General features: G+C 43.2%; 1 protein-coding gene across 1 annotated transcript in view; it reads left to right on the top strand.

Moving 5' to 3' along the window:
* The first annotated feature begins 590 nt into the window (after positions 1–590).
* Positions 591–14,279, top strand: part of PGM5 (phosphoglucomutase 5) — a 70,757-nt gene continuing 57,068 nt past the window's right edge. Inside the window, exons 1-4 of the mRNA XM_086771299.1 lie at positions 591–903; positions 7,396–7,558; positions 9,994–10,140; positions 12,613–12,738. Coding sequence (XP_086627425.1) covers positions 643–903; positions 7,396–7,558; positions 9,994–10,140; positions 12,613–12,738 — 697 coding nt within the window. The 5' untranslated portion in view covers positions 591–642. The remainder of the gene's footprint in view (positions 904–7,395; positions 7,559–9,993; positions 10,141–12,612; positions 12,739–14,279) is intronic.

Here is a 14,279-nt window from a genome sequence, read left to right as displayed (position 1 = left end):
TAAGCTTGCTTACCAGAGAAAAACCTTGCTTTCGAGCAATATGGTTAAAAAAAAAATCGATTCCCCTTGCTTAAGGTTCAGTAGCGAAAAAAAGTTGTTCTCTCTTTAAGCGCCTGCTCTTCGGTTTTCTCGCCCAGAAACCGGGGCGGCAGTGACCTCCCGGCCTCGGGACCGACGCTCGGCGAGGCGCGGGTGCTGCCCCTGCCCCCAGCCAGGAGGGTGGGGACCGCCGGCTCCTTTTCGTGCTGGGGGGGCCGCCTCCAGGGCTGACAGAGCCTGATCCCCCCGAGCAAGTGTGCCGTACTGGGCGCCCCCGCTCCCCCCTGCCTCCAGTTACACCCCTGTCAGGAGACCGTGGCCCTCGGCTTCGCTTTCCAGGGCTATTTTTGGCCGGGGCCGCCCCACGCTGACAGCAGCGCACCGTCAAGCCCCGGGCACCCTCGCAGGCAGTAGGCGCCGGCGGGGGCCCCGACCGGCCGGACTACCGAGGGCTGGCCCCGTGGGGCTGGGGGGGGGGGGGGGGAGGGCGGCCGTCAAAGAGGCCGGCCCCGCGGCAGGGAAACGCCTCCCCGTGCCTCGCCGCCGGCCGGGCAGGCTGCGAGAGGGGTCCTGCTGCTCCCCAGCGGAGCCACGGCAGCCGCCATGGAGCGGACCCCCATCCCGGTGCTGACGGTGCCGACGGCGCCTTACGAGGACCAGCGGCCGACGGGCGGCGGGGGACTGCGGCGGCCCACGGGGCTCTTCGAGAGCCAGCGCAACTACCTGCCCAATTTCGTGCAGAGCCTCCTCTCCTCCATCGACCTCCGCGACCGCCAGGGCTGCACCATGGTGGTGGGCAGCGACGGCAGGTACTTCAGCAGGACGGCCATCGAGATCGTCGTCCAGATGGCCGCCGCCAATGGGGTAAGCGGGCCCCCTCGCCCCCACGCCGTGCCCTCCGCGGCGGCCTTCCGGCCAGCCGGACCCAACTGCGGTGGGACCACCCACGCAGTCCCGCCGTGCCCCCTCCGCCTCCCCGCAGCGGGGCCCGCGCCGGCTCCTCCGGCGGCGGGGAACGCGGTGCCGCCCCGCAGGGACGGGGCTGGGGGGAGCGGCTGTCCTGTAGCGCTGTAACCCGGGCAGCGTCCGGCACCCAAATAAAAACACGGCGGCCGTCGGTGGTCCTGCGCCTGGTGCCCGCCTCCGCCCGCTCCTTTGGGCTGAGCCGCCGGGCCTCGGCCCGGCTGGGTTTGTCCGTGGGTCGCGGAGGTGATGGTGGTCACCTCGGGAGGCTGCTGGCCGTGCCGCGCTGTTTCACACCTTATTTTGGGCTGAGGCGGGCGCGAGAGCTGGAAGACACGGTTGACCCGGCGGGAGAATATGTAGCAGAATTAAAAATAAGTACGTGGGGAGTGAAGGTATCAGACCTGTATCTGCTACTCAGAATCTTTTAAAAATATTGAAGGAAAACAGTATTATTGAGGCAAGAGGAATTCAGCATTTTAACTGCTTCTGAAAAAAATTATAATTCTTCTCTGTTGTTCACTTGTGAACAAATTATGAAGTGCAAGAAGACAATGGCGGCAAATGGCTTGGTGATCACGTGGGTTACAGATTTTCTTGCTCAGTTTTGAAAACAGGAAAGAACTCGGGAGGAAAACTGATGTCTTCTGGTTGATACATGCACATATGTATAGAAAGCTGGAAATACCAGCTCGTATAGGCTTGGAGTTTCTACTTGAAAGCAGAGTTGAAGCTGCTGTCTCTCGTTATGATGGCTAAATTGATTCTCCAGATCTGGCAAAAGAAGTGGTGTAATTTTATGTTTGTTTTTTTTTTTGTAGTGAATTTAGGTCTCAATTTTTTTTTTTCACACGCACTGTTCTTTAAATGTGGTCCTGTTTTACAAACAGGAGAACTTTCAGCTTTGAAATGAGTCTCCATGTATATCTGAGTTTTCCCTGCTGATCTGTTGTCACATCCAGGCTGTATGGCTTAGCCAGCCCGGTATAAATAATGAATATTTAAAATTTATTTCTAAAGCACTTTCTCACCTCCACTGATACTGTCAAGCAGATGCTGAGTAATGCCTGAGATTTCAGAGGGACTGGTTGTGTTACGTACTGGCTAGTTTTTGCAAACTCGCCATTCGTGGGCTTGGTAGAGGCCAGGGCTTATGTGGTCCAGGGTGTGAGGAGAGCTGTCGGTGGGGACACTGGCGAGGGTGGGGACACTGGTGAGGTTAGCACAGTGGTGGTTCATCCGCAGTGGCAGAGAGCGAGCATGCGGAGAGCAAGTGCAGAGCAGCAGGCACGGGTTAGTGCGCAGGGCATTGCGAGGAAGGTGGGACAGGGCCTGGAGGAGTGCTGCTCCCTAGCCTCTTCCCCCACGTAGCTCGGTGGGGAAAGCCTTGTCGCTGGGATTGCCGCTGTTCACCAGGCGGGATAAAGCACAGCAACAGCTAAAGGAAGAGCCTTGCAGCAGGAGCTGCCCTGCTGAGCCAGAGGTCCATGCTGCCCTTGCACACTGGTGGGAGCTACCGGGTGGGTTACAGCTGCGATGTGACCAAAAGCACTGAGATGATGAGAAAGACAAGTTCAGGGTTTGGAAGACCAGGGGCTTGTTAGCTAGGTTATGCTGTATTCAGGCCTCCTTCCCAACTAATTTTCCTGTCAGATTGCCTCTCCGTCCTGCTGCTTCTGTCAGGTTCCCCATTTTGCTCTGTTTCTCCTGAAGATCAGATTTTTTTGACCTCAGGAGATTTCCAGAGTGGCATGTTTCTGGCGCCTTGCTGCAGTAGTACTTCCCCTTTGTTAAGTTACTGCAAGTTTCTAGGAAACACAGTTTCTCCGTAGCGTTTTCTGAAGCCAAAACCCAAGTTTTTCTGCTTGCAGCTACCACAAATACCTGAATTCAAGCATGATACTCTGACTAATGACAGCATCCTCACAAATTCAGCAGGCTAGCTGGTGGGGTGCTGCTGATACTGGAAAGGTTTCCCATTTCCATGTGCTAATGCTCCATTCCTTCTCTACCATCCTCACCCTGCTTGCCCTCAGCCCCATTTCTCTCAAGCACACTGTAAATGTATAAGCCTCACGTTTACTTAGTGAATACTGTTTGCGTATTTTATTCTTTGGCTGTTAAACTACATCTGCTGGGAAAGTATCTAAACCTCCCTGAAGGCGTTGCTTAGTGCTGCACTATGCAGGTAGGAGGAGAGGAAGGGAGTACTCCTGAGGGCAAAGATCTCTCCCTTTGGATGAGGTGAATGTCATTGGAAGGCATGTAGCCAGTATCACAAGGAAAGAAGTGAACTGGTGTAGGCAGGAATGGATGAAATGTGTGGAAGCCTTGAAGTTGCATTCAAAACCTTTAGCCATCCCACAGTGCCAGGAGAAGGATAGCCGTGTTGTGCTGATAAACTGAACTTGAATCTCCTTCCTTGAAGACACATACCGAGTCTTACGGTTAATTGTGCCTACTGAGTACAAAAATAAAAGGGATTTTCTATTATTGACTGTAAATGTATAGCCCTTTAGAGTCGCTAGGTTCCCCTTGTTCTAATTTGGTGACTCATCCTGCATTCCCCCTGTGTTAACAGCCTAGCACAGTTGGCATAGGCCCCAGGGCAAGGAATGAGAGGAGGCCCCTTGCCCGGCCAGCTGCCAGCGCTTACCCTGCCTTCTTCTCATCTTCAGTCCCTCTGGCTCGTGCCCTCCAGCTTGGGGTTGTGGGTACATGCTCCACAGCCACTGCCTGCATAGGCTTCCACTGGTGACCACAGCTATGTGCCACCTGTGTAGGCTTCCACTGGCTGCCACAGCCAGGCAGAGGTCCTGTACCATGCCGGGTTGCAGTCAGGAGTTTTGTGAACTGGGGTGGTAGAAGGACATCCGAAACTCTATTTCCCTTTTCACCTGTGTCCTGTCAGTAGTTGTGTCCTTGGACCTTAGTGTCTGGAAGAACTGAGGTAAAAGGCTCCATCATTTATAATATAGTTCCACTACAAATTAAAGGCGAGTATTCCATTAGACCCATCAGCTGCATATGGTGTCTTGTTTCTTGGTACAAGGTTAGGAGAGGTTTAAATAAGAAGCTGCTGTTCACGGGTCTCAGTGGCAGATGAAAAGCTGATGATCATACTCTGAATATGGAAAGCCGTAGCAACATCCTAGAGAGATCACGATGTATTGCTGGTAATGCTGTAGAAGTTTGAGGTGGCAGAGAGTTTTCCAGTTGTCTTCTTTGTAATACCATGTTGTTTTTATTTTCTGTGGTCTTCCATGCAAATCTTGCCTGCCCTCCCTGGATCTATATGATTGATGTACTTGCTGCTTTGTTGAGCATGGCGCTCAGTCATCTTTAGGATACCATAGTAAAAGATAGGAAGACACAGCCCTGTGCTCTCCAGGATATAATCTGCCTGCTTCGTGTTCTTTCAGCTTTAATTGACTGAGGCATGTGAGAGGTTACTGGGAAAAATAATTTTAAAAAGCATTAAGTGACTCCATGGTAATCAACTGAATCGTCTGAAAATGCACAGCTGCAAGTGGTAATATTGCGTAAAAATGTTCTTGTAAAGTACTTGTTAGGGTGACTGTTCTTTCAGCCGTAACAGCTTGCCGAGGGTCATGGTCTTTGTTTCTGCTGTTGCTACTAAAAGCAGAGTGACAAGACGTGGCGTAGGGGCACAGTATTGGAAGAGACGTTACATGCCTGCGATCTCGTAGCCATGCAAGTTTTTGAATTCCAAAGATAATCTTTCCATGCTATGAACCTGTCCAGGATTTTCAGAAGGATATTACTGGAACTTTAATTGTGAGTCAGTACATGGACATTATCTGGTTACTGGTTTAGCCGGGATTGCAGAAGTCTGTAAATCTGAGAGTTCATTACTTAAAATTAATTAAGTATCAGTTTAGTATTTGGTTTGGAGACAAAATGAACTGCATCTGGGCCAAGAGAGATTGAGGTTGTGCGTTCTTGTTACTGAAATGAAGAGAGCAGGGAAAGATGGGTAGCATGTGTACACGTCTGAGACTTCCACTGTCTTCAGGGAAGTTTGTAAAAGCACTGAAGACCTTCACAGGGGGTGAAGCTCTTTGCAGTAGTCACTGCAAATAAAATATCTGTGTGTCATTCATCTAATTTCACTTTCAGCATCCTTAATTTAGAATACTAAATATTGCAGTATTTCTACAGTATAGAAATTAGTATAATAAATACTATTTTTAAGTAGTGTGGAAATAATAGCCTTGTGACAGAAGCTGAAGGCACAGCAAATTGCTCCTGTTCATATCAATATTGTGCATCCAGAAAAATGGGAAAACTAGTTTGTTTTTTCCTATCCAACATCTGCTGGATAGGAAAAAAATGAAGATACAGTGAAGAGAGAGTGCCGAGTAATTTGTGCATTCTGAATAATCTAAGTATTCTACTTATTTTAGGCAAAAGTCTAAACCTCAGTAAGAAGTAAAGAGAACAAGTGTGCATGATAAGCCTGTAGGCAAGTATAAATGTGCTTATACTTGAGTACCTCAAGATAAATTTGGTGTTCTTGTTTTCAAGCATTTTGCAAAATGTAATCCCTGTCATCTTCCTCGGGCTTACCCATACACAATACTGTTTTAAGAGCTGGCACCCATTTCTGACAGCTGTATTTGGAAGATTGAGTCATTGCCCTAGCTTTCTACATGCTTCATACTCTCAAAAAGGGGGAAACTATTCAAAACAAACATTTTCAGTATTTATTTTCATCTTGCTTTTCTTTCCATAATGAAGGTACATGGGTAGACTGTTGTGTAGACTGGAAGAAAGATTGTTAAAGTCTGTTTTCTCATGCTTCAGTACAATTGGCAATGGTGATTAAATAACAGCACTAATACAACAGTCTTGCAAGACGTGGCGTCTTGTCCAAAAGCTGCTTCATGGACTGGAAAGAAGCCATAAAAGGATATACTCAAATTCAGAACAATTTGGAAAAAAGTCTCTGTTTCTCTTTCAAATTATTTACATGGCACTGATATAAATAAAACAGTGAATTATTTGGCTAACGGAAAGTTTTCTGTCTTGAGCTTCATTTTAAAAGTGTGTCAAGGCATGTGCTAGAGCTCCTGGTCATTTCAGAGCCTCTCCTGAGGGATGGAGTTTTACCCTACGCATTTTCTGAGGTAGAAGTGTGTCTGTCAGTTGTCAGCCCACAACAACTAGAAACACTTCTGGTTTGTTTTTTTTTTTGTTTGTTTTTTAAATATATTTCCTTGTTCCACAATACAGTAGTTGCATTTCTGTGATAACAAGTAGGGTTGTATAGAAAGTATTTTCAAAGTAGTTGAATAAATTAAAGGGTTTTAAAAGATAGGAAGAACATTACATAAATATGAAGAAGCCTGATCAGTAAGAGAGATACCAATTCTCTTCTCTAATCAGTGAAATAACATTTAATCAGCTGCTTTTCTTGGCTTGGAGCTAGGAATGGAGGAAATAAACCTTTATTGTTGCTCCTAAGGTCTGATAATTATGATAAATTGAGACATTTACAAATACATGTTGTGTTTCCCAAGAACTGGAAGTCTTTTGTATTTCTCTGTAAATGCATTTCTAGTTGGCTCCTAGGTTATTTATATTGAGCTGAAACTGTAGTATTTGTATAGAGGACGAAGGCAAGGTTTTGAAATTGGAACCCTGCAGTGGATCGGCACGTAATACCAAACACGTTGAGTCAGTGTTTAATAACACCACCTGAAAGCTTTTTTTTCGCTTTAAGAATGGTGGGAACTTCCCCTGCTCAGCTGTGCCCTGGGGAACACAGCCTCTTCATCTGGGGTAGCCAAGGGGTCACTGGTGGAGGAGCAGTGTCTTCTGCAGAGCAGGACACCCAAGGGTGTCTTGGTGATAGAGAGGTGACTCGCAGAGACTGTAAGGTCTAGTATGTAAGTGATATTTGTGATTGCACTGAAAGGCTGCCCCATGAAAGGTAATTTGCTTGCTGTTCTCTTTTAAGCTGGTTAAAGCCCAAACCCTGCAAACTGCATCCACACAGTCAGCCCTAAACTATATTGACCTTTGAGGGGATTTGGGCTTGTGGGGAAACTCAGGAAGGTTTGATAGCAGGATCATACCCCAGTGCCGTGCCTGGGAGCTTTGCAAATTGCTGCCCTGGCTGTGCACTTGCTTTGCTGGCAGTAGACAGGCCACTGGGGTTAAATATATTGTGATAAAGTATTTTTTTGTTGGCACTCCAGACTAGCATGCAACCTACTCATGTACCTGTATTTCTCTGTAAAAGAATAGGTTCCATACCAGGAGTTTAAAATTTCTATCTTATACGTGTATACCTATATATGTGTGTTTATTATAAATTTTTGAACATTTAGTACCATTCAGAGTACTCTGACTTTATTTTCCACCTAGATCGGCAGATTGGTTATTGGACAGAACGGTATCTTATCCACACCTGCTGTTTCATGTATCATCCGAAAGATCAAAGCAGCTGGTGGAATTATTCTCACGGCTAGCCACAGTCCTGGAGGGCCTGGAGGAGAGTTTGGAGTCAAGTTTGAGGTGGCCAATGGAGGTAGGTTTTCTTTTTGACAACACATTGCAACATTGCATCTTGATACTACGAAAATATGCTGACAAGGACACCTAGCTGACTTTAACTATGTGTTTTTCATTTATTCTGTTAAAACTGTAAAGAATGTATGCGTATCTGTTTTTTTTTTTCAGTAATAGGAGTGCATTTGTTTACATGGGTCTGTACGATAAGCATTAAATATTCACTGAAGTCCTTGTGGTAGCTGTACGTTTTCTATAAACAAGAGGTTTACCATCCAATTTCTGTAGCCTTTTATGTCGTCTGCCAGATCGTTATAACAGTTCTGCTGCTTTTATAAAGATGCCTGTGAGGGAGCTCTGTGTTGCTCATATTCCTGTATTGCTTGTCTTGGCATTTACTTTAAAGCATCTAATTTCAGAAGTGCTCTAAGCAGTGTAACTCATTGTCTTGTATGGAAGAAAGCACTTCTCATGTTTACCCAGGAAATAACTGCTCTTATCCAACGAGAGGGTTGTATCGTTTTAACTATTGCAATCCACTGTTGAATAATGGAATTTGTGTGTGTAGCTAATGTCATGTTTTCCAAAATCGGCAAGCTAACACATGTAGGTATGTTATTCATTATGTACGTTTTATATAGGTCTGTATCCACCCATAAAATATTTTGGTGACAATTGCTGACAACATCGTGTATACCTCACACACGTAGGGTGCTTTCCATCTGAAAAATATGGAAGTGCTTTTAAGATAGTGTTTCCTGCCCCATTTTGAAAGTGAGAAGACTTCAGAAGGGGATGCTTCTCCATTGTCCTGTGTTTAACTGAAAAACGTGCATGGTTAAACCAACGTGATTTTATAAACAGAATAGGCTTGAATCCCAGAGAGATTAAAGGGGCTGTGTAAGGTCGGTGAGAAAGCCGGGGTCACAGCACAGGCATACCAGAGCCAAACTGTTAGATGCATTAGCACTCTATAAACTGTAAAACACCACATACACCTAAAATCTGTTTGATAAATGGGTAACAGTTGGTGGGGCATTCTTTTTAGTGTGCTTTCGCCTTTTAAAAGAAGATCCAAGTAGGCTGTTAAGCTTTAAATATGAAGCACTCAAGCACAGGTCACAAGGACAAGGTTCAATAATCTAGGATAATCAGCAGGGACATAATGAAAAGTAGTTGGTTTAAGTTGCAGCTGAGGAAATGTGGGTTAAGTATTAGGCAAGACTTTTGAACCAAGCGAGTGGTTAGGCACCTCGACAAGCTCCAAGGGAAGGTTGTCATTGTTGTGTGTTCTCGCTCAGTCCATTTTGCAGATCTGTGTCAGGCAGAAGCGGTTTGTTTCTATAGCTGTAAGAGAGGATGCAGAACGGTGCTGTGGGATCTCCTTAGCTGAAGATACCAGTAGACAATACGTCCATCTATCAAGGATGGCCTGGAGCCTTGGATGGGTTTGGATTAGATGAGTAAGAAGTAATTTTTTTAAGCCAAATAAGGAGTTGAATGACTGTTACTTATTGTATTGCCTTGGACCATCTGCATCCGAGATGGAACACGGGAATTTACGTGGATAAAGCAGCATCGCAAGAGGAGTGGGAAGTTGGCACTGAAAAGACAGAGGCTTTGGATTAGGAGGGAGAGCATGCAAAAGAGAATAAAAGAAGTGATTTTTCAGAGTGGAATTATGGCTTTAATATAAGCAATGACAGTCAGATAAGCCAGAAAGGACTTCTGTTGTAACTCAGACTCAACCCCGGTGCTACACGTCCATAGCTCACCTGGAAGTTTTTGCATTGCGCTTGCAACTTTTGTTTGATTGACAGTAAATCTTTAAAAATAGAGCCAATCTTCAGGATTTGGCAATAAGAGTACTGCACAAGTAAGATGTGATTTCTCTTTCTGAATGACATAACTGTTCCAGGTCATAATTGCTTGTTAAGCAGTTAAGGTATTTTCAATTCTAACAAAGGTACATTAAGCCATTGGAGGAAAACTGCAAGAAAACAGCACTGTCAAGCTGATAAGGCTTTTAAAAGTGATAGTTGTATGTAATGAAATAATGTAAAACACAAAGCTATCACGGCTTCACAGACATGCATTTGCAGATTCTGTGTAGAGTAAAAAACATCAGTCTTTGAGCAGTAAACCCAAAGAGAGATGGTCGTGGGTTTATTGGTTCCCTCATCCCCCCTACCTTGGATAGTAGTTGATATAAATATTCTCTGTGAATCAAAATGTTGTGAGTAATGCACTGTATTTCCATGGTATGTTTTTTTTTTTCAGATTTAAACCTGTGCTTACACTGAAAGAAAATACCTTATTTACTGTAGTTCTGAGTTAGGTTTGATTCCTTAAGAAGTCAAATATATTCAGAAAAATGTTTGCTATAGGACTCATTTTTAAAGTAGGGCACCTTTCTTTAGGAAAAATGACCCACCACATTCATTTTTCTTATAGGACCTGCTCCAGATATGGTTTCAGATAAAATCTATCAGATCAGCAAAACCTTGGAGGAATATGCCATTTGTCCTGATCTCAGAGTTGATTTGTCTCGCCTAGGAAGACAAGAATTTGATCTGGAGAACAAATTCAAACCTTTCCGAGGTATCAATGTCTGATTTTATGCATACTGCATCCGTTGATTCTAAATATTAGAATTGCTGCGGAGTGATAATGGGTAATTATTTAAACAAAGCTTTAATTCTTCAAAATGCCTTACTACAAGTTCTCAAAATATTAGGTGGTATAGGTAAGGGTTGTGTTTGTTTTGTACGTAAGGAAGCTGAGTTACGGACTTTAAGTGCATCAGCCTCATTATTTAGGCAAATACCTTTGCTGTTGCTTAGTCTTAGGCTTGCTAGTAGTTGAGCACCAAACACAAGCATTTTTGGACTAGGAGTGGTTTGCACATGTAAGTCTAATTGATTGAAGAGTTCATGAGAGTCTCAGTTTATTCTTTCTGTGCTCACACTTTCTGAAAAGTTGTGGGATGTGTAAGGCGCTATATATCCAGTGACTCTAAATGTAAAGGGAGTGCTTAAGCACATGTTTCATTTTAAGCCTGTGAACATTTTTATGACTACACTTGGACTTGGCCTAGAATGAGCTAACACAACCATTTTGTCCTGAAAGAGTCAAAAGTGAAGGAAGAGGTTCAGGCAATATTTCAAATACTGTAAAACTCTGTGTGGCTTCAAGAATTCTTCCTCATTCTTGATGTTACAGAATTAAAGGCAGTTCATTTTCCACTAAAACATTTTTCTTTTGTGAGACAAAATCCATTTTGATTTTTTTTTTTAAATTAGAACATTTTTGGCTTTTTAGGCAAACAAAAAGCAAGGAAAATTCAGCTCCAGTACCACTTTGAATCATATAATTGCCACAGTTTTAAATTTTGCTTTTTCAACTTTTTAATCTCTCTAAATTTTGTTTTTCTAAATTAAAATAAGCCACACCCCCCCCCCCCGGTAGTATAAAAATGGATTAAAAATAATAACAATTTGTCTGAATGTTTTTCTAAGGAAAAATAATTTCCCAATCATATCTTCCCAGAATACCTCATCCTGGGACAGTAGAGCTGCCAGAAATCCCTGCTGAAGAAGTGTAATTGGCTTACAAGTGCATGAATAAGTATACTTTACACAGGTCTGAATGCAGAATGAAAGTGCAGAAAGAATGAAAATAATTTTTAAAGTGTTTTAAGATATTATTTGATGCATTTAAAACTTCTTCCTGCTCAGTTGTCCTGTGAATCAAGGCTACAGAAGTGTTGAAGCAACTGAGAGTAAACCAGTTGGGTCTGGCCGGAGCTAAAATAATTTTTAGACTTTAGTCCTACATGCACCTCATCTTAACATGTGTGAGCAGCTCCGCTGAAGTTGAGGCATTTTTTCATGTGTGTAAAGCTTAGAGCCTACCTAAACATTGTAAGGAGCAGGGCTCAGAAGATATACAGTACTGTATTTTTAGTGAATTTTTGAGACTTTCGACATATACCCTATAATTAACTAATTTTCAGTTAGGTTTTACAGGTTATTTTTCAGCCTTGAGAATAATTTTTGTTTCTCCGTTCAAGTGTATTTTCCCAATCTATTCTAAGTGTTTTTCTCATGTTCAGAAAATGTCTGTGTCATTTTCATATTATCCTAAAGAAGAGCATTAGGATGAGGTCAGTATTTCTGAGAAAAATTGGCTGATATTCTGAGTAATAATTTAACTTGTAACTAAAATATTTAAAGATACTCAATTAACCGGATAAAAATACATTTGTATAACATGCGCATTTTAATTTAATAACAAAAAGTAGTGTGTTCCAAGATGACTGAGAAGCATGGATTTTGACAGTTTTTTGGTAACTGCTTTCATTATGACAGACTTACTTTCATTAATTCCTTTCAGTTTAATATTTTACATAGAAAAGAATTAGAAAATTGTAGCCCTCTGCCTTATAAATTTTAAATTCAAATTAGCAAGACCTTAGGAAAAAGTAGATGTTATGTCTGAGCCTAACTTTCCTAAAACTGTGAGCTATAAAATGCAAAAGTGTAGTGGTAGATTGATAATAAATGAGACAGATATTCTGTTTGACAAAAATGAGAAGAGTAGGGTGTGCATCTCTCCTGATTGAGTGGTGCAGATAAATACTGCTGTCAGATAGAAGAATAGAAAGTGTGGCTTCATCTTGGCATGCACATCCTTGGTCCTCTGAAAATAAACACATTTAAGCTTGAAAAGTCTTTCATTGATATAGTGAATTATAAATAAAGAGTTTACTTTGATATAGTGTACTCTCACAAATGTTTTCAATGAAATAGGAGCTGACAATTTGTGTTGTCTCTCTGCAGTCCTTTAGGAGACAAAACTGTTAATCTCTGCAAGGCTTAAAGCTTGATGGTAGCCATACTGAAATCAGCGGAAGTGTTTTACTTTGCCTCTATGGGCTTCAGAGCAAATTCTTATTATGTAGAGCTTGCATACTCTGATTTTAGTTCATGTGCATGGCTAGTGGAAGTGTGCTGGGAGAGATATTTTCCCATGTATGAACTATAGTGTTCTTTTTCCATCTAATCTTCCCAGTGGAAATTGTGGATTCTGTGGATATCTACCTCAATCTCCTTCGAAGTATCTTTGACTTCAATGCGATCAGAAATTTCCTGACCGGACCCAACCAGATTAAAATAAGGATTGATGCCATGAATGGAGGTATGAACTTGATTTGCTATCAGGACAAAATTGTAGGTACACTGCAGTAGTTTCCCAGTAAAGGTACGGTGTATAAAAGTCTGGGTTTTTGGAAAAGATAAGGGTAGTAAGAAAGGATTTGGACATTACACCAGTAACAAAGGCAATCTTAACAAGTTAGGTGCCTTATTAGGCAAAGAGGTTAGTCTTTCTTTTTAAAGAAGTGAAGATGTATGTGTCCAATAAATGTTCTCTTTCTGCATTTGGAAGCAAGCAGGATGAGGTAATCTTGCCATAAGAGAGTGATGAAGTAAGTTGCAGTGTGTAGTAACCAAGGAGGTTACAAGGCAGTCTCTGCTAAGCGTAAATCTAAATGTGATAAAATTAGTTCAGTCTGAATAAGTTGCACCCAAGTCTTTAAAGAGAGAGAGTGAGACCTCTGTCTCACTAGTGTTGACTGTTAATAAATTTCAGTCTACTGGAGGTAAGATGAAAGAAGGTGTCACAGAAGACAGCAAAAGGACTGATTTTTTGCCAGTATTAAAAAGTTGTAAGCTGTGTCACTTAGGAAGACATAGGTCAGTATGAGATCCATCTTAGGCCATGTAATGAAAAAATAAAGATTTCTATAGATAATGACTTGAAGGGTGGAAAGGTGAGTGATGCTGTTAAACACTACCTTGTGGAAAACAATTCCACCAAATAAGCCAGGTTTCATTCTTCAATGAGATTACAAAATCAGACTGGTAAAGGGGGCTCGATAAACTTAAAAAGCTTTTGCAAAGCATTTTATCTAGTACAATGTGATCGTCACTGTTCAAAAGATCATAGTAAGCATATAGTCAGTGTGAACAACTGGTTCACAAGCTATGGCAAAAATTGTAGTGGGCGTACAGCCAGTGTGAACATTCAGTTTTGCCAGGCTGTGGCAGAAGGGCAGATGGTGTCCTTGAACAATGCAGAGAGAGGAATGAGGAAGGCAGTGCTTCCTGTCACATACAGTACTGGAGAGAATGTTCATAGAATCATAGAATGGTTAGGGTTGGAAGGGACCTTCAAAGGTCATCTAGTCCAACCCCCCTGCAAGGAGCAGGGACATCCCTGACTAGATCAGGTTGCTCAGAGCCTCATCCAGCCTGGCCTTGAACGTTTCCAGGGATGGGGCCTCCACCACCTTTCTGGGCAACCTGTTCCAGTGTTTTATAACCCGCATCGTAAAAATTTCTTTCCTAATTTCTAATCTAAATCTACCCCCCTCTATTTTAAAACCATTACCTTTCGTCCTATCGCAACAGGCCCTACTAAACAGCCTTTCCCCATCTTTCTTGTAGGCCCCCTTGAGGTACTGGAAGACCGCTATCAGGTCTCCCCGGAGCCTCCTCTTCTCCAGGCTGAACAGCCCCAACTCTCTCAGCCTGTCCTCATAAGAGAGGTGCTCCAGCCCTTTTATCATCTTCGTGGCCCTCCTGTGGACCTTCTCCAACTGGTCCATGTCCTTCATGCGCTGGGGGCTCCAGAACTGGACACAGTACTCCAGGTGGGGTCTCACCAGGGCAGAGTAG

Source organism: Chlamydotis macqueenii, chromosome Z, assembly GCF_036417535.1.
Source record: "Chlamydotis macqueenii isolate bChlMac1 chromosome Z, bChlMac1.mat, whole genome shotgun sequence".
Lineage (NCBI taxonomy): Eukaryota > Metazoa > Chordata > Aves > Otidiformes > Otididae > Chlamydotis > Chlamydotis macqueenii.
Note: the sequence above shows the minus strand (reverse complement) of the source record. Positions and strands in the feature narration are given on the sequence as shown.